This window comes from Microtus pennsylvanicus, chromosome 13 (assembly GCF_037038515.1).
Source record: "Microtus pennsylvanicus isolate mMicPen1 chromosome 13, mMicPen1.hap1, whole genome shotgun sequence".
NCBI classification, from domain to species: Eukaryota; Metazoa; Chordata; class Mammalia; order Rodentia; family Cricetidae; genus Microtus; species Microtus pennsylvanicus.
The window spans coordinates 42,322,338-42,346,380 of record NC_134591.1 but is presented as its reverse complement, the minus strand read 5'-3'; the positions used below and the strand labels follow the sequence as shown (position 1 = coordinate 42,346,380).

The window sequence follows — 24,043 nt, the reverse complement described above, 5'->3', positions numbered from 1 at the left end:
ACATTGTTTTATCAGCTTATATGAATATAGAATACTACTCCAATAACATGTATGCATTCACTTTAAATGCTGAAAGAATGAATAGCAGCTGTGATGCTCAAGATGACGACTTTCTGGTGTGTGAGTTTCAGTCACTGTGAACCTTAAGGCACCGTTCCAATATTATAAATAGTTGAAGGAAATAGAGGGCAATGGAGATCTTCATTACCTTGAGATACTCATCCATCTGATCAATGAGACTAGTGAAGAACTCATATGCATCCTGCTGCTCTCTCACATAGAGCTCCTTGTTCCACATCTTGAAGATCTGTACGGCAAGAATTAAATAGGTCTTTAAATGGAAAGCAGCATGCTCAACATAACACAAAGAATCATATAAGTGCTTTTGAAAAACGAGTTTGCTATTAGGATGAGGATGTTTTTATTGGTATAGACAGGCTTGTATTCTGCCACCTGTGCATTTTCTTGGTTCTTCATATCACAGCAAGTTTCTGAAACCAGAAGTGGGTTCAGTGCGTCCTTAGACTACACAATAGCAAGTGTCTCTCTTAGACGTGACCATTGCTCTGGGAGGCAGAGTGCAGCAGCGTCCTTTATTTGGAGGCACTAGTGATACAGGCACAGGTTCAGAGAGATGACCTGAATCACTATTTTATTTTCATTATTATTTTAAATTATATGTCTGTATCAATGCATATGTGTGAACGCATGCATGTGAGTGCAGAGCTCAAAGGTATCAGATCCCCCTGCTGCTAGAGATGTAGGTGGTTGTGAGCTGCCTGGTGTGGGTTCTGGGAACCAAACCTGAGTTTCTGCAAAAGCAGTATAGTATAACCGCTGAGCCCTCTCGTTAGCCCCTTATACAATGCTTTAAAGAACTAAAATAAGAATCATAAGAAACAGTCAAAACAAATAAGCAGACCCTCAGGAATTAGGAATGACTGGTTTTTAATGTTCTAATCATTTGAAAGTACCAATGTGTTGAACACTCAAATCTTTGACAAAAAACTATTATCACTAGAGAAGGAAATAGAGCCAAAGTCTAAATATTATCTAACATCCAATCTACAGCTATACCTTCCAGAAGTTTTCAGGCACATAATACTGCAGCTTGCTTTCCATCAAATGTCCAAAGAGAGACTGTACTTGGTAAAATACACTGTCATCTGGATTGTCTGTATCATCATCCACTGAGAGAAGAGACTACAAAGAGAAGCATGATTAAATGAGAAGCTTAAGTGCTTCACATGAATCCAAAACATGTACACATGAGTACCCACTCTGCTGTTTAAGTATGCTAAGGAGTGTCTGATATGGAGACAGCCCTGTAGATGTTTAGTTTCATCATTTCCTAGTTGGTGTGATCAAGGGTAAAGTTCCTCTTGAAGTTCTATTTTATTATGAAAAACTGGAGCTGATGAGGATCTTTAGACACAAATGCTACATGATAATTATGGAATATTCTTAAAATACTGCATGTTACCCCACAAGTTGAGACTATACTAATAAAAAAGCACTGAAAATAGTCTAAAATTCTAAAATATTAAGTACAACTTCATAGAATGGTTGAGAATTTTGTATGTAAAAAATTACATTGGTCAAATAAACAATTAAAGTAACAGATTTACAAAAATGTGTGACTGTAACATCTTTACCAATTCCAGAAGCTAATAAAGAATTTTTAACCACAGCTACAAACCCAAGAAACAATAATTAAGCATGGAACAATTTGCAGACAATCCATCCATCCTCTCTCCTGACAAACAGGACAGGAAATCACCTCAGGAAGTCCGGGCTGCATGTACAGCTGCTGGAAGACTGCATTCATGTAACAAGTCGCACCACCATTCCTGAGCCCCACAAACCCTGAACTGGATCTGCTGTCCACTGGGGGAAGGTACTGGGAAAGAAAGGAACACACAGTGGGGAGGAGAATGAGTACTTTAGCACACTTCCAAACAGTCATTTAGAATGATGGAGAAGAAAAAGGAGTAGACTCAAATTTATCCATCTAGCAGGGTATGAAACGAAACCAACAGAACCTATGTTCCTCAAGTACCTGTGTTAGGCGCTGGTGAAAAGACAAAATGTAATGGTCTTAATGTTTCTTTTCTGTTCATAAAATATGTGGCACAAAGCCCGTGTTAGCTCATCTATGTAGACCTGCATTCATTCACTTATCATCAATGAGTGTTTATTAAGGACCTCCCATGTGCCAGGCACTGTACCAGGGAGTAAGAGAGAACAGAAATGTTATGTCCATGGTCCCTGATCTCCAAGAGCTTACAATCTGGTTGTGTAAGCTTTATGGCATTAATCAAGCAGGTACATTAGATGCCTACAACAAGTGACATAGTTTTCTGAATAAAGGAACAATGTTCTAGGAAGTATTTATCATGAGGAACTCTGCAGTCAAGGAAGGCTTGTATTCTTTTTTATACAAGGTAATGTTCTTCTATTAAACTTTTTCTAGTAAGCATACAATTAAAATGACAGAAAAACACCCCATCGTTTTACTTACAAATGTTATCAAATAATGCAGATCCTAACACAGTGCTTTTCTGGGTAGAAACAATCCAGATGCAGCACCTGGACTAATGTTCAACACAGCACCTCTCCATGTGCAAAGGGTAGTGTGATTACATGTGGAAATGAGAGTGCCATATCACCACATGCAGTGTCTGCATCTATGTAATAAGCAAACAGCTGACAAAAACATGTATGTCTTTTGGATCGCAAGGCATCACTGGGTCTCACATGCTTTTCATTTAACATCAGAAGTAACAGACAGCAGGTACTTTCTAGGAGCTAACACGTACTTACATTTGTAGGACAAAGCACAGATTATTTTAAGTCACAAAAAAACATTTTAAGTGCTTAAAAAGTATTTATCTAAGACTGCTTTATTCCTTACGTTGGTATCACCCCTGACTTGAAGCAAACACATACATGGCTAAAGCACATCATAAAATAAACATTGCAAACTAAAGCAAGAGAAGTGAGCTTTTTTTCCCCAATTCAATGCTCACATAAATTTCTACTTCTTCATAGGTGTTATCTCTTCTCACCAGAACAAGTATCCCTACGGTTTGAACTTGTGTATTCAGAGACACTTCCTAAGAGGGAGTCTGAATTTCCCTTATGTAAGAGGAGAAAGCAAATACAGCTTTGACAGTGTCTTCTTATCCCTAGCCAGGCGTCCAGCGCCCCTGCACCTTATTTCCTTTCCGCACATCCTAATATACAGCAAGAGGCTCCACAGCTTTCCCTCAGCCTTCTCATTGTTGGAGTGTAATGAATGCCTTTTTTGCTTCAATGAGCATTCCTTGTCTTTAAGCCTCTATTTTAAGTTTCAACTTCTCTAGAAGCATTTTAAGATACACAATCAAGTGCTACTCTGTGTTAGTATAGCACTCAGGACACACCTCCAACTCACACCATACCTCACAGTGCTGAGACAATCTGGTGATGGGTCTGTCCATTCCACTGCCTGACAGCTGAGTAGTATGCTCATTTTTCAAATTCAAATGTCTAAAACCTTTCTTAACATATGCTAAACTCTATGAATCTTATTCAATTTATCTGGCTTTATAATTCAAGTGCCTGGCACTGTGCTAACATACACTTACTCAAAACACAAAAATATAAAATAAATTAACAAAAATGGTTAGAAGGCTACTTTTTAATTGAGGTTAACTATTGGTCAGTTTGAAAATAGCTCACCCCTAACTGAAAGGCTATTTCATAGTAATGATGAAGCATGGTTAAAGTTGATTTTAGTATGTAAACATGCCATGCCAAAAAAAAAAAAGATAGACTTGGTTGTGGTTAGGATAATGCAAATTCAGTCTTAAATTTATATATTTAGGAACTAGAGAAGTATCTCATTGGGTAAAGACAATTGCTGTAAAGCCTGAAAACCTGAGTTTAACCCCCAGGTCTCATATAGTAGTGGAAGGTGGGAACCAACTTCTGCAACTTGTACTAGCCGCCATACATACTCCCTGGCATACACATTTCTGCCAAAAAAAGTAAATATAAATTATATATTTAAGAGACCACTCTAAAAAGTTAAATAAAGGCTGGGATGATTGATGGCTTTGTAGGTAAAGTGAAGACTGGAGTTTGGGTTCCCAAAGCAAGCTGGCTAACTAGTCTATCAGTTCTGGGTACAAGTGATCCTCTGCTTCAGCAAAACCAAGCAAACAATGACTGAAGACACTATTATCAACCTCAAGCCTCCACTTATAGGAATACAAGCAACTAAGTATATCATTAGGTCTAAAAACTTACATCAAATTCCTTGGTGAGAGCAGGGTCAGGCTGATGATGCATTGACAGTAGTTCTTTTGTAATAATCTGAAGATTTGAAGGTGAGCTGTCAGCTAACATCACAAGAACTTCATAGGCTGCCAGTCGGCTATTTACTGTACTACACCTAAGAACAAAAGCACAAGCTATCTTCAAAATCAACCTCCAAAATCAGAGTGTAAACACTACAATCGCTTTAATAGTTCAGTTAGGCCTATGCTGGAAATTGAGTCATATATATATGCATGTCCTAAATACAGGAGGCAGGAAGATACTTCAGAGCTATTAATTCTTAGCCTGATAACAATCAACAAAATTCTCTCAATTAAGAAAAAGGAAGCTATGAAAATGAGAATAGATGTCTACAAACATTTCAAGTATGCCAGATGGTCAATAATTCTCTAATGACACTAACCAGTCTTCTACTCCGTTACAGAAAATGGAGACAGAAACAGCCTGTCAAATCAATGTGTGAAAGCAACATGCAAGAAAACAGATTTCCTCTGCTGCCTGCCTCTCAGCCTGGGCAGTAATTCAACTATCATTAAAGCCAGTGGTGCATTATTCAAGTGATAACAGATTAAAATGGATACACAGAAAAGAGGACATCCAACCTCTGCATGGGACTCTGGGGCTCTAGGGTTAGCATTGTACCTGACATTAAGGGCAAGGCCACAGAGGTGGCATTGTCATTTAATCCTTATCTAGACATATGGATTGAAAAGGATGGCAAGAAATGGACAGGAGGCACATGTGTGAGCAGCTGTTGTTACTGTGACAAGCGTGCACTGACTTTCAGAAAGAGGGTTCATATGTTTTTTGCCTCAAGGTTTTGGTGGAAAAGTCACTGTAATGAATGAACAAGCTTAGTACACTAGGGAGGGTGGAAAATGTCTGCTTTTCTATTCCAGGCATTATACAGGATTTTATTATTTTTAATAAAAAAGGGAAGGATTCATCAATAAAAATTTTCATTAAATCTTTATGTTTACTGAAAAATCAAAATTCTAATAATTTCTGGAACTTTAATTTGAGCCCCAGAGATCTAGTGTTAAATATTCCAAGACAAGACCAGAAAGGGATGAAGATGGAAGCCACAGTCCTAAGGATAATCCAAGAGCTCTAATAATTTCCTCTCCTTGCCTTCCAGTCTATTCTGCTAACAAGGGAATCTCTAGCTAGAAAAGTATTTACACATTACACTTCATGTGACTCCTCATAGTGCTTATTATGCCTTGCCTGTACCAGCTATCTCTGAAATTAAGAGTCTCTTCAGAGTTAGTCAGGTAACACTATTCTTATGAAAATTAAGTTCAGCTCGTAACAAGTTAAGTTAAAGCTTATTGCTGCCTTTTCTATGGACTAAAGTCTGAATATAGCTTGAGCAGGGTCACAAAATACATGGATATTTCACATTTATATCCTCAAAGATTAATATAAAACCTTGATTCCAAAATCAGAACTGTAATAAATTACTAGCAATTGCAGATATGAGAACAGAGTATGACCCAATAAATGACAAGGTTCTAGAACCTTCTTCTAAAAAATCCTGAAGCCTATACTTGGAGTCTGTTTAGTTAGAGGTAGTTCTTTATTCTCCCTTTGGTGCTGGGGCTTGAACTCAAGACCTCCCACATAGCTAAGTGTGTGCTTTACCACTGAGCTATCCTCCCAACCCCTATATATAATTCCTACCACCTCTGTTTCACTTGGAACTTGTTACTGACCATAGTTACTTACTATCCCGCCTTGATGATGAGAGCTTACCAGCACTTTCTCTGTGCTCACTATATGCTAGGCACATGTTACACAAAGCTCATTTGCGTGCATTTGTGTGCAATGTGGTAGAAAACAGAGGACAAACAAACTCACATGATGGAAGACAAACTCCAAGTTAAGAAAATCTTTTGACTACAGTTGTGAATTAAGAGATTTTACCAAAACTGAACACAATGTGCATTTTCCATACTTTGGATGAAAGTCCTGTTGACTGATGGCGGCACTGCCGGCTGGAGAATGACTATTTAAAATAATTCTAGAAGCTCGGAAAAGGAAGTCATCTAACAATGGTTTAATGAGTGATGAACCTGGAACAGAGCATAATACCACATTGAAGATGAACACAGATTTTAATTCAAAGATCCTATTGCATTTTCCTATCAGAGTAGCACAGGCCCCCGAGGCCACCCAACAGCAATGCATCCGGTTCAAGTTAAAGCTAACTTGTTGAGTTTACTGTGTGGCACAGATCTGTGGAGTGGTGGGACCAGGATCAAAGTCAAAAGCAGTCAGGTGATGTGCCTTCTTTTAGGAGTCTATGCTCTCACCCCAGAAACACAAGTGCCGAGAACACCACAAGTAGAATGTTCTGAGTGAGTAAGGCTTACTCTGGACAACAGAAGTCCTCCACACAAGGGCTAATGAAACTTTTAAGCCTATCTCCTTCAGGCAAAATGATACTCCCTTCTTTCTGGTTAAGATCACTCTTTTCTATGTATCCTCAATATCCAGGAAGATTGTAGAGAGTCAAGTTAGTGCATTAACTATGGAAGTTATATTCCAGTTTGCTTTCTGAATATAATTTATAGCATCTGGATATATATTTTCAAATTATAACTGTACTTCAGGGGAAATCTTAACATTTTCTCCAACACTGAGGAGGTAATGGCTGGTGATTATTACCTCCTCAGATAAGAATCATCCTTATAAGAATGAAGATATGTTATAAACTATGTAACAGCAAAAAGAGATAAACCTAGTCTGAATTATAACTTTTACTTGATATTAAAAGTTATATGATATGACTATTTTGAACAATGTAAAATTCTCTACGTGATTTAATGACACAGGTAAAAACACCCTATGGTTTGCTACAATTCCCTACTCCTAAAAGGTCAATTTTTCATGGAACATTTAGCAATTAACATATTGTCCCAATTACACACAACACTGGCAATAACTGAGAACTAAGGTACACTCTTCCACACAATAAAAAGAAGCAATAATTACCAAGCATTTCCTTTTCTGCCCCACAGAGTGAAAGCAGGGTCTTAATGAGCCGCAAATGTCCTGCCAATAAGATGTTGTCTGCTTCACTGGTCTCACATTCTGCCGTTCGATTAGGTTCAAAGTTATCCAGCCATGTAATCTCATCTTCAAGCATGATAGCTGGGCTGATTCGTAACTGTTCCATTTCTGAGGCTGAGAAGAGGGTAAAAGTGAGGAGGTAGATATCTATCACAAAGAAACATTTTTTATTCATGAAATCAAAGTCCTGAATAAGGAGCAGAGTCAAGTCCTAATCTTTAACTTTACACAGAACTCACAAAACCTTCTGGTGCAGATACTATCAAGGCTATGTCCTGCATAAACTAAACACTCGACTGCACCTGCTGTGTGGGCTACCAAGTTATCCATTAAGTATGAGACAATGGAGACAATCATTGCTCTAACAAAGCACCTGGTTTAGGAAACAAGATCTCCCAAGAAAAGGGAGGAATGGCCAGTAATGAGAACAAAGGTTCTTCACTGTGCTTTCTAAACCAAAGAGGAAGATCTACTCAAGAGAAAGGTCAAGCATTATAATCCTACATCTCTAAACAATGAATCAAACTCCAGAGAATAATTCTGTTTTTGTAGCAAATCTCTCCCCTACCCTGCCAAACAAGGACTGACAACCAAATTCTGCACTGGAAGCATGGCTGAAAAGTATCAATTAGGTTAGGTAGTTACTTGGACACGGTCCCATTCTCTACACATAAACACCCCATACTCGAGTCAAGGCACACAGTTCAACTATGTTTCCCAGTCTCCAACAAGCCAATTTCATCACAGTGCTTAGAGACTGAGATCTGATCTGAACGTCATGAAAGCACCTGCTTGCAGAGCTGTTGCTGAGGTGTATCAGTCACCAGATACCAGAGCTTTGTGACCATTTGCAAGAAGAAATACTTTTTACATTAAATTTCTCTTAGAATGAAGTTCTGGAAAGATTTCTTTCTTTTGAGAAACCATTCTGTTTCTTTTTCTAGGGCACAGAGAACCATGTGCTGTCCCTTTAGTCCTCTAGGAACCTCATCACCAAATTCTGGGTGGGCTGTACAACTTGTCAATAGAGAGGGGGTGTTTATTTCATCTCGCTTTGATGTTCTACTCCAATCAATATTTTTATTGATCCTGAATTTTATTTCTTGTAATCTGAAGTGAATTTGGGGGTAAACAGTAGGGAATATATTAAACACTTGGTCTGAAGAGCTAAAATTTACAAAGGACATTTGCATTCTTTATAATATATTTACATTATTTAAAAGTACAGATGGGTAAAATCTCCACATTCTAAAATGCAAGTTCTAATACTGCTACTTTAGACACTGACTGACCTCTGTCACTATCAACATGCTTCACCTGATTCCATTAGCTCTGAAATAATTGCCCTGACTGACAGAACAGGGGCTGGAGAGGTGCTCAGTGCTTAAAGGCACTGACTTCTCTCCCAGAGGACCTACGTTCAGTTTCCGTGTTCACATCAGGTAGCTTACAACAGCCAGTTAACTCCAGTCTTAGGGATCTAATACCTTCTTTCTGGCCTCTGCAGGCGCCCATGTATACATGTATACATCCACACAAATGCAAACATGTACACAAAAACAAAGTAAAAATAAATCTTAAAAAATAAAATGTGACAGAACAAATTACACTAGAGAGCAAGATTCCTCATGTTAATTCTCTTAGTTCAACTACAAATGAGTTAACCAGCTTTCTCTATACACTGGTTGGGTATGGAAGAGAAGTAGACATCAATGGCATATGGATTTCCAAGAAAACAAAATACAACATTCAAAATGTCAGCTGGGCAGTGGTGGTGCATGCCTTTAAAATCCCAGCACTCCAGAGGCAGAGGTAGGTAGATCTCTGTGAGTTTAAGGCCAGCCTGGTCTACTAAGTGAGTTTCAGGACAGCCAGGGCTGTTCCACAGAGAAACCTTGTCTAGAAAAAAAATATGAAACAAAACAAATCAAAACAACAAAATGACTGTCTTCCTGCTTTGTCACAGGCAGGTCACATATGTCTAATATCGCCCCCAGTCCCAGTGAGATGTTTACTTACTTGTCAGATCATCTAATAACTGGCACCGCAAATCAAAATACTCCATACACTGAGACAGCAGTCTATAAATCAGATAGATTTCAGTTACTAAAAAGAGGCTGATTTTAAAAAATACCATATTTTCCTTTTAGAAATAAGATCACAAAGCAGTTGAACAAGATAATTTTCCCAACCATATAATTACTTACATTAAATATCTATTTTAGCATGAAATAAATTAATAATTTTGTCAAATTGTATTCTAGGAATAACTGTGTAAAGAGAAGGAAAATCACTAAATGTATCATGTTTTAGAATAACATAAGCACTGATTGCATTTGTTCATTCAAATATGAACCATTACATACCAATGAACCACATGGAGCTATTTTAAGAAACACTGAATAAAAGAACAAGAAAGACTGATGACAATTAAATATCAAACAAGCATGAAGAAGAAGAAGAAGAAGAAGAAGAAGAAGAAGAAGAAGAAGAAGAAGAAGAAGAAGAAGAAGAAGAAGAAGAAAACAGAGTAAAAGGAGATACAGAAATTATGTAGATTACAGGGTACTTCTACAACTCTATCATAGTGGGTAGGAACAAAGGTTCTAGAATCAGACTGTATTACAGTGGATAGGAGCATAGGTTCTAGAACCAAAATGTATTAGAGTAGACAGGAGCACAGATTCTAGAACCAGACTGTATTAAAGTGGACAGAAGCACAGGTTCTAGAATCAGACTGTATTACAGTGGATAGGAGCACAGGTTCTAGAACCAAACTGTATTAGTAGACAGGAACACAGGTTCTAGAACCAGACTGTATTACAGTGGATAGGAGCACAGGTTCTAGAACCAAACTGTATTAGTAGACAGGAACACAGGTTCTAGAACCAGACTGTATTACAGTGGATAGGAGCACAGGTTCTAGAAACAGACTGTATCAAAGTGGATAGGAGCACAGGTTCTAGAACCAGACTGTATTAAAGTGGACAAGAGCACAAATTCTAGAATCAAACTATATCCAGTAGATGGGAGCACATATTCTAGAACAAGACTGTATTACAGTGGACAGGAGCACAGACAGTAGAATCAGATTGGTTTCAATCTTGGCTCTACTACTTATAGTTAGAGTCCATGGACACCTCCTTTCTATCAGTCTTATAATTTTTAAATGTTTATTATAGTCTTATTATAAAATAAACATGCCAGTATATTCAAATAGATATAAATGGCTCAAGCAAGTATAATGAACCAAGATTTTTTAAAAATACAAATAATAAAATGTCCAAACTCAGGTCTTTTGAGGGTTAAAAATAAACAGACACACAAAAACCTTGGTGACTAGTGACATAGTAAGATTTGGTAATTGCTAATCATATACCAAATTAAGATATTTTTAAAATGTTATGAGATACAAACATCAATTCATGAAAAGTATAACTATTCAATTGTATAAAACCTTTAAAGCCACTTCATAAGTCAAGAGACTGTCACAAAAGGTCTCATCTCATGGTTTGTCCTTTTTTTTAGAAAATATTTATTCATTTTATTTTACTTGTGAATGTTTTATCTGCATGTAGGCATGTGCCTCGTGTGTATTGTTGGTATCCACAGAAGCCAGAAGAGGGCACTGGATCCCATGGAACTGGGGTTATGGATGTTACCATGTGGGTGCTGGGAAATGAACCCAGGTTCTCTGCAAGTGCAACAAGTGCTCTTCACCACCGAGTCACCTCTGGAGCACTCTCCATTTTGCTTTTTTCCTCAAGTGTAGAGGAATTAAGTAACTCTCACAGTGAGGACAAGCCCAACAGCTTCAACTTCTTAAACAACTGAAAACTTACCTGAGAACCACCAACCTTCAAATAAATACATTAATGTTTACGAAAACTTCACCTAGAAAAAGTCCCAATTCCACAAGGGAAAAAGAAGATATCCACTTTTAGTTCAGATATCTACTAGGTAAACTATTTCCTGAAAATGAGTTTTAAATTACTAAACAATTATTTTTCATTACTAAAAATACACAACTATGGGGCTGGAGAGATGGTTGAGAGGTTAAGAGCACTGACTGTTCTTCCAGAGGTTCTGAGTTCAATTCCCAGCACCCACATGGCAGCTCACAATTGTCTCTAATTCCAGTTCCAGGGGACCTGACACCCATGGCAAATCACCAATGCACATAAAATAAAAGTAAATAAATTATTTATGGCTGCATTAGAAAGTGTGTGAGTATAACAAATGTTGACACACACAGCTAATCCTTTGGTGAAGCCCCACAAACAGGTGAGACTGTCACACAACTCAAGGACACTGCTCGTCCAGAAAATGTACACATTTTAAAAAGTTCAAAATGGATCAAAAAATTACAAAATTAAGAAATACCTTGATATCTTTAGTTAGATTGACAAAACAACAACAACAAAATCCTCAAAAAACTCAAGTATTAAACTTGAAAATCAAAGTGAGAATGTTCCCGCTGATTTTACAGAAAAAAGGTTATGAGAGTACCATAAGCAACTGTACAGAAAAATATTCAAGGTGAATTAAAAAAAATTCCAGGACTCAACCATTAATAAAACAGAACTAAAACAGCTCCCAGCTAAGAAAAGTACTATGCTAGGAAGCTTTACTGGCAAATTTTACCAAACAATTAAAACACAACAGTGGTCCTTCGCAAACTCTTTTAGGACCCTGAAGAGAGAAGGCAATAACTGGAGTTCAGTGGAAGAGAGGGAAGAGAGATTATAAAAGTTAAGGGGTCAAGATCATGTTGGGGAAACACACAGTGAAAGCTGATGCAAGCTAGTGGGAGCTCACTGACTCTGGACTGACAGCGAGGGAACCTGCATAGGAACAAACTAGGCTCTCTAAATGTGGGTGACAGTTCTGTGGCTTGGGTAGTCTGTGAGCTCACTGGCAGTGGGACCAAGATTTGTCCCTAGTACTTGAACTAGCTTTTTGGAGCCCATTCCCTATGGTGGGATATCTTGCTCAGCCTCAATACAGGCAGTAGAGGCTTGGTCCTGAACAACTTGATATGTCTTTGTTGACTCCCCATGGGAGCTATTACCCTTTCTGTTCAGTAGATGGGGAGTGGGGTGGGATAAGGGAAGGGGGAGTGAGTGGAGGGGAGGGAAGGGAAACCGTGGTTGGTATGTAAAATGAAAACAAAAAAAAACCTTTTAAATAAATTTTTTTTATAAAGTGCAAAATCTGAGAAGTAAATTAAGAAGACAATTTTACGATAGTACCAAGAATAATAAACTACTTGAGGTTCAACTTAATCAAGGAGAGAAGTCTTATGCAGTAAAGTGATAAACACTGCTGGAGAAATTAAACATGACATAATGAGTCATCTCATGTTTATAGATTAGAAAACAAAGTCTTCTGAAGATGACCAAACTACCCAGAATCATCTACAGACTCCATAAGATATCTGAGCTGAGGAAGCAACATGCAAGAGGACAGAAGTGTGACCTCGACCCAAGAAACTGGCTCAAATAACCTCAGGACTGCACCAATTAGGGAGAGTAAGGTGGGAAAAAGGATGATGGAGAAGGGAGCCTGGTGGTATTTAGCTCTCTTGTCCTGTGTGGGAGAAAATATGCAGAGCCTGGAGCTAGATGAGGAAAGAAATCCTCTGTCTCAAGAACTGTATGAACTCCACAGGAGTAGTATAATCAATCACCTTTCCAGATTCTCTTTGTATTTACATACCTCTGGTTGACTCCTCTCATGATACTGGTTGGGGACCAGAGAGGCAGCTGAGCTGTGAGAATGACTCCTAAGAGGAACTGATTTGGCTTCTGTACTTCTGGATGGGCTGAAGTATCTGTCTGACTGAGTGTGTACAGCTGATCGCAGGCAACACGGCGGATCTGAAATGTGATCAGTGGTCAAGGACGGATCGTCAACATTCCAGACCACTTAAAAAGCGACACTCTGGAAATTCACACCATTTACTCATTCGAGTGACTGAGAGATGTTAGAAAGGTGTAACCACTCTAAGTTTGAATGCTAAAGACTCTGCTGAGTAAATGGATTAATTAAAAATAAATGTGTTGCTGGGTGGTGGTGGCACACACCTTTAATCTCAGCCCAGCATTTGGGAGGCGGAGTTAGCTGGATCTCAGTGAGTTCAAGGCCAGCCTGGTCTACAGAGGTAGCGCCAGGACAGCCAGGGTTACACAGAGAAACCCTGTCTTGAAAAACCAGGTGTGTGTGGGAGGGGGGGGGGAGTGATTTGGAAACTAATCATTACTTTGAGTCAACAGGTCTTTAACTCAATGAAAATAAAAGTCAGAAAACGCCATTTTCAAATATTTAAAAAGTTCATGTTCACATATGAAAGAAATAAAACATAATTAAAGTTCATGGTTTGAAGGTGATCTCTCCAGACTCTGACCAACATGTTAAAGCTTAATTCCTGCTGCCCTTGCAGTCACAGATGATCAACACCAGAGGCTGCTCTTTGGTCATTATCAACAACAACGACAACAACAAAATCAAACCTCAATTAGTTCCACCACCAGTGCTGAAAGTTCTGTTGGACTGTGGAGGAAGAGACAGAAGGCAGGCAGTAGTCCAAATGGTCACTTTTCCTTCAGAGTGGTGGCATTTATGAAAGCCCGTAACAATACCAGCAAAAGGTTTTCTAAGGAACAGAAATCCTTACCTCAGCACTTGGTGATCCAAGCAAAATGTCAATGATAAAATCAGCAACACATGGCAAATTATAGAAAGATGCTAAGGAGAATGAGGGAGGAAAAAGAATTAATTAGGTGGTGTACCTACAAAATGTTGGTATTTGTAATTTCCTAAGCTCAAACTTAAGCAGAAATTTTTCTCCTTTCTAAGCAGAGTCAAACCCTAGGATCATCCCATGTCTGTCCAGAAATCCCAGGGAACTGAATGTGTAGCATTGCACATCTTAGCACCACTATCTCGTATGTACCAGTTACAGAATAAGGAAGTCTTATCTTTATAAATTACCAGTGCTAACAATAAAAAATACAACCTAAACCAAGTTTATACATGATAAAAAAAAACATGATAAAAAACGTGGAGAAGCTGTATTTTTTCAACTTGAAAAATCTCTAAATCAAACAATTCCAGGAAAAATATTTTAAAAAAGTAAAGGGGAACTTGATCGGGGGAGGAGGAGGGAAATGGGAGGCGGTGGCGGGGAGGAGGCAGAAATCCTTAATAAATAAATAAATAAATAAACAAACAAACAAACAAAAAAGTATGGTACAGGTTTGAAAAGCTATTTAATAATGATTTATGCTTCTCATATAAAACTCTTCAAATGCATTTGTTCTAAAAGAAAATCTCTGCAGATACTACTTTAATTAATTAATTATACAATTAGTTTGAATGTTAAAAAAAATACACCATTGGGATTGAAGAGGTGGCTCAGTGGTCAAGAACACTGGCTGCTCTTCCAGAGGACCTAGGTTCAATCCCCAGCACCCACATGGCAGCTCACAACTGTCTGTAACTAGACATACATGTAGGTAAAACACTAATTATACATGAAATAAAAATAAACTATAAAAAATACACCATGACCATTAATTCTGTATCTCTGGTGGTCTAAATAATTACAGCTAAGACTAGACAATTAGTACACATCTGAAAGTGAACTGCTAATACATTGTTTCTAAGTATTTCCTGAGAGCATCCTTAGGCAGAGTTTGGGTGCTGGAGATTCAGCAATTCAGCAGGGAAAAAAATGAACACGTCTCTGGCTTAGTAGAGCTCGCAACATAGTTGGCAGAAAGGGGATGGTGGCAATGCCATGATAAATAAGTGTATTATATTGAAGGCTATAAAAAGAAATGATGTTGAAAGAGTAAGTTGAAGGGCTTGGGTTGTGTGAGGGCACAGGGAAGGCTTTAACTTTTGGAAAGATGGTCAGGGAATGTCTAATGCATACATACATTATGTATGCAAAGACTTGTAGATGAAGAAAGAGCATTAAGAGAAAGGGGGAACAACCAGTGGAAAAGCCTATGGCGGGAACATAGCTCGTGTGCTGAGGAAATAGCAGAGCTGTCTGTGAGTCAGGGACAAAGTAGAAGAGGGGAAAAACAGAATCACTGGTATAGTGGATTGAGTGGGTTTTGGAGATTTAGTAAAGACTTGGTTTTTACTGTAGATGAAGAGAGAAGCTTGAAAGTTCTGAAGAAGGAATGGTATAATCTGACCAATATATTAAATGGCCCTCTCTGGTTATGCATGAAGAATAAACTGCAAGGGCAGAAGTAGGGAGATAAATTAGGTCAACAGTGGTACAGTCTGATTAAGAGATGACAGCAGTTTGAAAGTACCAACCACAACAGGGTTACAAATACAATCTGAAGAAGGCTGCGCTCCCAGAATAGATACAGATACAATAAAATGTAATAGTTATTCCAAGGTTCTTAGCCAGAGTATGCAGAAGGCTGGGATTGCCCATAATTTGGGAGAATTTTTGAGAGCTATGGACAAAATCAAAGTTCATCCTGGACAGGTTAGGTGTGAGATACCTCACGTAGAGCTACGAGAAGAGTGGCCCAAGCCCCAGACTGAAACTAATGTGTTGGATGTTAGTGTCTATGCGCAGTTAAGGCTATGAAACGGGATAGAATTACCAAGAAAAAGAGAGGACAGAGCAGAGATACCGCAAGACTAAGGCCCAGCATCACCACCCACTTGAAGTCAGAAAGATTATGGAGCCAGGACTAGGTTTCATAAATTTTAATGATGGAGTTATTACCAGGAACATCTAATTTATTATAAACTAGTAGCCTGGGGGCTTCAATTCCTTAGTTATAATAATTTCCCACAGGGCAGACATAGGGTCCTAAAACAACTGATGTAGAGTTTTGTGTGTTGACACAAATGCATATATGTATGTATGTATGTACACAAAAGGCTCATAAAACACTCAACTATTCCTGTAGAATACATCACTCCAGCACCATTTTCAGCTGTGCTACATACATCCTTATTCTCTTCACCCCTTCTCTCACTAAAAGAAGCTTTTTATAAAGCAATGTCAATTCCTGACAAATCTAGTTTTCTCCCAAAGAAACAATACTAATTACTAATAAGCCATCTCCTTACCCAGTTGCTGACTCCGAAGCTGTAGGCACGTAACAAGAAGAGACAAAGCCTCCCCAGCAATTAGGGCATCTTTGGTGGACACAGATTGCTGCCGGACACAGATTCCAGCATGCAGAGCTGCTGGTTCTCCTTCACTGCCAGAGCTGCAATTGCTTCCTGAAAGTAGAGAACACAAATTTGTGTGGCTTCTAGGATCACACAGTAAGATTCAGAGTCCTTGTGCACAGTAAATACTGCAAGAAAGCATTGCTAGGGAAAAGAAACGTAATCTCCACGCTCAATACATGTTAACTGCTTTGTCCTTAAACACATTTGCAGGATTTCAAAACATTTTCACAAGATAAAACTACTTTCAGATGGGAGAATGTCTTATATCTTGTAAGACAATCTTGATGGACTACACGAATATAAAAATATCATTCACCTAACATTTCTGCATATTATATGCCATAACTAAAAAGGACTTTTATTATTAAGCTGGGTGTCGTTATACAGACCTTCAATGCCAGTAACAAAGAAGTAGAGGTAGACAGATCTCCGTAAGTTTGAATCAGCCTACTCTATATAGCAACTACCTGCACAGCCAAGGTTTACAATGAGACCCAAAAAACAACAAACAAACAAAAAAACAAACTAGAAAAACCTCTTACTACTGATGTATTATTTATAAACATACAGAGCAGGAAAACGAAGCAAAGTTAAGAAATAAAACCACATAAAAAGGCCTAATAGAAAATAATTTGACAGGGCCTAGAAGGATAACTCAGTTGGTAAAATGCCTATTATGAGAACTTGAACTCAATACGCATAATTCATGTAAAGCTGGGCATGGTGGCACACACTTGTGCTGGGGAGGTGGAGACATGCACATTCCTAGGGCTTGCTGAGACAGCCCAGCCAAATGGATGACTTCAGGCAATGAGATACCCCGTCTCCAAACAGTCCCCTCGCCGCAGAACAAAAAGAAAGAGAAATGCCTGAAGAACAATAGTCTTAGGTTGATTCCTAGTTCACATACACATTATGTATGAGCCCCACCACACACACACACACACAGTGAGACAGACAGACAGACAGACATGGGTGGGCATGGAGCCATTCCAAACCAAGGAAGGAACTGTTTAGTACATTAGACTTCTGAAGATTCATGTTTCAGCCACACTTTCATGGCTCAGAAAAACTAAAGATGGTTGAACTTGACATCTCTATTTATTCTCTGCATTAAAATAAATGCCCTTTCTCTTAAATAAGGTATCAAGACTATGAATTTTTACTCGTGTTCAAAAGAGAAAAAAACTTTTTATAATTTGATAAACTTGCACATGAATTATTCTTATAGCTACTTCTTGCCTAATGTTTTATTACTGTCTTTTTTTTTTTTTTTAGATTTTTCTACATGAGTACTGTATTCACATCATTTCTATCTGCCATCCAATACCCCCACTCCCTCCCAAATTTATGGGCTCTTCCTCTTTAATTATTATTCTTATAAGTACATACACACATACATATATAGATGTTGACACACACACACACACACATGCTCACTCACTCATCAAGGACTGAAAAGCCATAGGGAAACATACTGTTCTGTGTTTACTTAAAAGCACTGTCCCATTTTAAAACAGTACCTGAACTGCTGAGTCTGCTTCTAATTCCAGCAGGAAACAGAGAATTACTCTCTTTAATCGGCTGGCTACTTCCGACAAGGTCAAGCCGTCCTGCAGCTGCAGCCCATGAGAGTCTCATGAAACAAGCAACGGTGGCAGTGAAGTCATTTGCTTCCATAGTCTGAGGAGGGACAGAAAGGGTGGTATGGGAAGGCAGAGCTCCTGAAGACATCCACTGATTTCTTTGACCTGTGGCCGCAGGTTATGGCTCTTCCCTCCCACGTCACCCAGGATTGCCCTCTCACACTACCACACTGTTCAGTTTTAAGACCTGTTAACTGGAATCTCTAAGCTCCATGTTTTGGTTTTACCCAATCATTCCTCAATTTGGTTTTTTGTCATTTCCTCTCCTAAAGTGTGCACAGTACACTTCAGCTTCCATGAATGTCCTTGTGACTTAGCACGTGAGCTCTGGTTTTGTTCTTTTTTTTTTTTTTTTTTTGAATAAGTCTCCTCTCCAACTCCCTCACTTTGTTCCCTATTTGGTCCTTAAGACCTAGCTCAGGCACCATTTTCAAATTAAAGAACACAGGACAGCCCTGGTGAAAGACCCCTTACTGCTGAGACTCCCAGAACGCTTTGTTTCTGCAGTTTCACCTTGATTAAGCTACTTTTGTACTAGCAGTCACTGTCTTTCCCACTCGTGCTAAACTGCTAGAAAGCAGTATTGACACAGGAGCTGTTCCATACCCACAGTTTCCTCTCCCGAGTAGGAGGTACTTATACTTCTATAATTAGCAGCCACTTACTTGTATTGCAACTCGAGCAGCGGGGATAATTTCCTCAACCCTAATGGAAGACCTGTCAGATACTGACAACTGTCTGTAGGATGACTTTTCTGGGGTCCCACATAGGGACATCTGTCTGCTTGTCTGCCGGCTGACATTTCGAAAAGGACGGGAAGAAAGTGCTTCTATGCCATCTTTGGTGAGGTCTTCATCTAATGATGTTGGCATTGTCTGTCCAACAAGTAAAAACCTTAAAAATAAAAAATAACACTCAAAGTTATTTCATACTACTTTAAAATGGTAAAATTTGTAAAAAAAAAAAAAAAAGTAAAATATTGCCTTGTGAGAATAATGTAATACATTTTCATACCTTGCAAGTTGTAGACAGATAGAATAAACACCCTGCCTTGTCTCGTAGTCTACTTCTGATGGAATGGAATCTCTCTGCATGACATTTACAACCAAACTTCAAAAGAAAGAACAAAGGAAACATATTAAAGACATCAATTTTTTAAAACAGAAAACTGTCTGTAACTAATGTAATAACCCACAAATGTTCTTAGTAACCAAGTTTCTACATATAAATAAACTATCTACATTAGTATTCTTTTGATAAAAATAGGGAATTCCATATTTTTTTTCCACAAGGACTTCTGTAAGAATTGGGACTTGTGGTTTAGCCTAATAGACAAGCAAGGTAGTGTGTTCAGGTGGCAGCCTTTCTCACAAACTGGTTTGCCGTCACTGAATAATTCACATTGTGGTATTAGTGGAACTAGCAATTCAAAAATATATCAAGAACTGTTATATTCAGTCAAACTTGTTTCCCATCTCCACTAGACACTTCATTATACAAAAGCTTCCTAATTTTTCCTGCTTCTATTCTTACCTCTCTACCCTCCAAATCTAGTCTCAGAAGGTCAACCAGATTGATTCATTTAACACAGAGACCAGATCATGGTACCTGCCTGCACAAAGCTGTTCAACGGCTTCCCACATGGAAGGAAAAGATAGAGTGTGCACAGCAGTGTAAGGGGCTCCTTACCCTGCTCTCAAGTGTCCCCAGAATGCCGCACCCTACTTCTCTTCCTCACTCATTTGGCCTCAACCACTCTGGCCTCTGGTGTCCTACATAGGTTACCATATAAGAGTAGACACTAGCTACTCTTCTGGAGACTGGTTTCCAGCTATCTTCAAGACTTGCGCCTCCATAGTTCTCAAATTTTTGTAAAATGTCACTTAATCAAGTGGACATTTTCCCATTTTAACTCTCTCCTTAGTTCTTATCACCTTCTAACATAAACCTTTACTCGCTGGCCTACTGCTTGGCCTCCCTAGGAGGCTGCAAGCTTTATAGGGACACGGGTTTTGTCTACTTTACTCACTGCTCTGTTCCCACTGCTTAAAACAATGTGTGAGACACGAACTAACAAACACACACAAGAAAGTCCAAGCATAATGCCTGACCATCATAGACATGCAAACTCTTGGGTAAATCAGCTTTTGTTTCTTTTTCTTTTTTCTTTTTTCGAGACAGAGTTTCTGTGTGTAACAGTCCTAGCTATCCTGGAACTCACTCTGTAGACCAGGCTGGCCTTGAACTCACAGAGATCCACCTGCCTCTGCCACCCTGAGTGCTGGGATTAGAGGCCTGTGCCATTATGCCTGGCTTTTGAAACTAGTTTTTAAAGAAGACTACTTCTAAAATGAAGATTGAAACTGGATATGGTGGCTGTAACAAGGCAGGAGAATTGATGTAACCAAGGGAGGCCTGTGTTAGAAAGTTAATTCTAGGCTAACCTGGGCTACAGAGAAAGATCCTGTCTCAAGGAAAGGGGTTGCGGGGTGGGGATAGGGAGGCAAGGGAGAAAGTGGGGGAAAGAAAGACAATAAAAAATTTCTTGTGTGTCTCAGACCTTCCACATTCATTTTACTATTAATTTTATGGGCATGTGTATACTCGCAATATCCTGCAGAGGTCAAAAGAGAGTACTGGATATCCTGGAACTAGAGTTACAGATAGATGGTTGTGAGCTGTCACATGGGTACTGGGCACCAAGCCCAGGTCCTCTGTAAAAGCAGTAAACACTCTTAACCATTGAAGTTAGCTACTAAGCTGCTGCTTGGGAATTCTTTTAACCCCCATTTTTCCCTTTTTATCTTTAAGGTCCCTGCCCGGCTTCTCTTCTATGCTATTCTTCCACACAGGACTTCTATTAACCATTCTTTGCATAAACTTCACGTTGGTCTTCACTACCTTCTGCTTGAGGACCTTTCGTCACTTTTACCTTTTACTCAGGTCTAACTGTAATACAAGAGACAAGCAATACATTTTTATGCTTTTCACTCATCCTGCCCTCAGCTTGGTTTAGAACTCTTTCTCTGCTTATGGATCTAGGGAAAATTCTACTCATTCTCATTTCCCAGCTCAAAGATCCCCCCCCCCTTTTTGTGAAGCATTTCCTACCTTTATTACCAAGTTTTTCCCTCCCCTCAGCTCTGGCAATATGCCACTTACAAACCACATCTTCCAGGCTAGCTAGTTAGCTGTTAGTTACTCTTTAAGCACAAGCCTCTGACAAAAAGGGTTCTGCCCAATTAACCCTGCTTCACCAGCATTAATACTGCTGCACTATGGGAACAAAACTGACAGGGACTTAAACAGAGATGGCTGCTTCACCAGTACTCCTCTTGGAAACTTCTCCCACTACCAGAGGGGAGACAGACATACTTCATTAAGTTTTCCCAAGTAGTCAAGTCAGAAAATGAAGAGAAATATCCTAAAGGATCCAGCATCATTCCTATTCAATTTAACACTCATAATGCTTCACACAATACACTGGAGGGGATAAGCAAGGCTTCTGGGAGAGAAATAAACTAATATGACCACACAGAACTGGTTTTGCAACTCACAAACCTCAAACCTCCTGCTTTGAGGAAGTTCTCACAGAAGGACTTTGCACAGCTTCTTGCCATGTCATCATCAGCTGTTGGCATGAGTTTAGAGCTTAGAACCTGGGGAGCAAGCAAGCAAAGTTAATCACCCTAACATTTTCTGTAGAAACAACTCAAGTCAGAATTTCTTTAATGCCACATCTTAGTTTCCCCAGAAGTCTATGAAGTCTGATTTCTCCCCAACAAAGACAATCACATTTTTCCATACTGCATTTAATTAGGATTTCTTTTCCAAGTTTTGAACTATGTTTTTTCATGAAATGCCTTCAAGTTTAGATAACAACAAATAAATTTATTTAATAAGCAAAATATATTCTTTAAACATAGAGGCCAGAGTTTTATAAACAGTTCAAAAACAAAAACCGCGAGCTGAAGCCCCTAAAGAACACAGCTCCTATTCACTAGACACGTGCTCGGCATTAGGTACGTGCATTTTATTTTGTAAGGAAGGGGCTAAGGTCACATGGTAAGATTTCAAATCTAGGTGGTTTTACTCTAATATCTCCACTCTTTTATGATACTGCAACACCTACCTACAGCTTAACTGAATATTGTGGTGGGTGGAGCATTCTATTACACAAATCACCAAAACCCAGTACCAATTTCTAGCACCAGTTCATGTTCTAATTTTACTAGCTATGAGCTGAGAGATCATATAATGTAATTTTTTCATTGCCTCATTTTCCTCATCAGCTAAAGGAGGATAATGAGTCTACACACCAGCAGACTGTCAATCTAAGAGAAATACAATTTTAAGGTGAGCAGCAGTACAAGCAAGTATTCAGGAAACAATAGCTCATTTAGTTGTTACGATTTAAAAATCTCATGATCATAGTTTTAAACTAGATATTTTGAACTCAAATTACTTTCTATTCTAAAAATTGTACTTCTGTAAAGCTATGGGCATTTTAAGCTTATGCGCTTAATGTGGGGTTTTGACTAGAGACACCTTCTTCCTAGGTTCTCTTTGGGAAAGAGCTCCTCAGTTTCAGAGTAAATACAACAAAAGGGAGATAGGGAGTCCAGTTATCTGCTCACACCCCATTCTCAGTGAGCCACAGTTTAGGGAAAATTAGTTTTCTTGAAAGGAAGAGGTATTTATAGTATTAGGTTTGAGGTTTCCTGGTGGACCAATGTAAGTTAATGAGCAAAATTCAAGGAAATTATCATTTTAGGCACCAGCTTTGGGGAGAATTAGGTTTTCCACTTATTTTGTACATCTGTAGCAAAACAGATCTATTAAAGGAATTCACAGTCCCTTTGCAGCCCTAAAATTACACTGAGATACTTTACAACCACACTGTTTTGGGTTATATGAGAGTGAAATGTAAGTCGTTGGTGATGAGCTACACCCCACTGCTGGTCTTGCTTTGCTAGGTGATCTCAAATACAGATGATGAAATTACACCTTAACTTTTCAGAAATATCATCTCAAAAGCAGTTAATCTAATAGAAATCAAAAGATAAAAAAATTGGGGCTGGAGAGATGGCTCAGAGGTTAAGAGCATTGCCTGCTCTTCCAAAGGTCCTGAGTTCAATTCCCAGCAACCACATGGTGGCTCACAACCATCTGTAATGAGGTCTGGTGCCCTCTACTGGCCTGCAGGCATACACACAGACAGAATATTGTATACATAATAAATAAATAAATATTTAAAAAAAAAAGATAAAAAATTTTAAGTTTAAGTAGGCCAAAAACAATTTTGTCTTAGAATATTGTACTTATTTTTAAATGTCCGTGTTATATAAGGTCATATTTCATTTAAAAAATGTTTTACTAAATATTTTCCTTTTAAATAAACTAATGTGTCTTCACAAAAATGAATACTTTAAGGCTAATATGTAATATCATCATACTTTGAACACATAAAAAAGTGTATGATTATATACTCCAAATAAGATTAGATGAGTAAACCTTAGGGAAAATACAGGTTTCCCCTTACTAATTATGACATTCGTTATGAATCAAAATCTACTTAAAATGCATACTAACCAAGATATCTGTTATTTATTAGGCTTCATGATACACTTAAGGCTACTTAGTTAATGATGTGGATATATCTCTCCAGGACAAAGCCAATTCATTCAAGGCTTTTACAAATATTGTGATCCAGGACATCCTGGGAGCAGGAGTGTTTGTACCCAGATACTTCCCACTTTGTTTATACTTTCCTTTCCTGA

The 24,043-nt window shown here is 38.6% G+C and overlaps 1 protein-coding gene across 2 annotated transcripts in view; it reads right to left on the bottom strand.

The window, feature by feature from the left end:
- The window catches only part of Usp24 (ubiquitin specific peptidase 24), a 140,115-nt gene that overhangs the window by 32,140 nt on the left and 83,932 nt on the right, over positions 1-24,043 (bottom strand). For both annotated transcript variants that reach the window (XM_075945478.1, XM_075945477.1), the window contains exons 32-45: positions 21,825-21,922; positions 19,278-19,373; positions 18,929-19,157; positions 18,141-18,300; positions 16,510-16,665; positions 14,075-14,145; positions 13,117-13,277; positions 9,418-9,479; positions 7,321-7,512; positions 6,281-6,398; positions 4,294-4,438; positions 1,781-1,900; positions 1,078-1,203; positions 209-307 (exon numbers count right to left, since the gene is read on the bottom strand). In XM_075945478.1, coding sequence (XP_075801593.1) covers positions 209-307; positions 1,078-1,203; positions 1,781-1,900; positions 4,294-4,438; positions 6,281-6,398; positions 7,321-7,512; positions 9,418-9,479; positions 13,117-13,277; positions 14,075-14,145; positions 16,510-16,665; positions 18,141-18,300; positions 18,929-19,157; positions 19,278-19,373; positions 21,825-21,922 — 1,833 coding nt within the window. The remainder of the gene's footprint in view (positions 1-208; positions 308-1,077; positions 1,204-1,780; positions 1,901-4,293; positions 4,439-6,280; positions 6,399-7,320; positions 7,513-9,417; positions 9,480-13,116; positions 13,278-14,074; positions 14,146-16,509; positions 16,666-18,140; positions 18,301-18,928; positions 19,158-19,277; positions 19,374-21,824; positions 21,923-24,043) is intronic.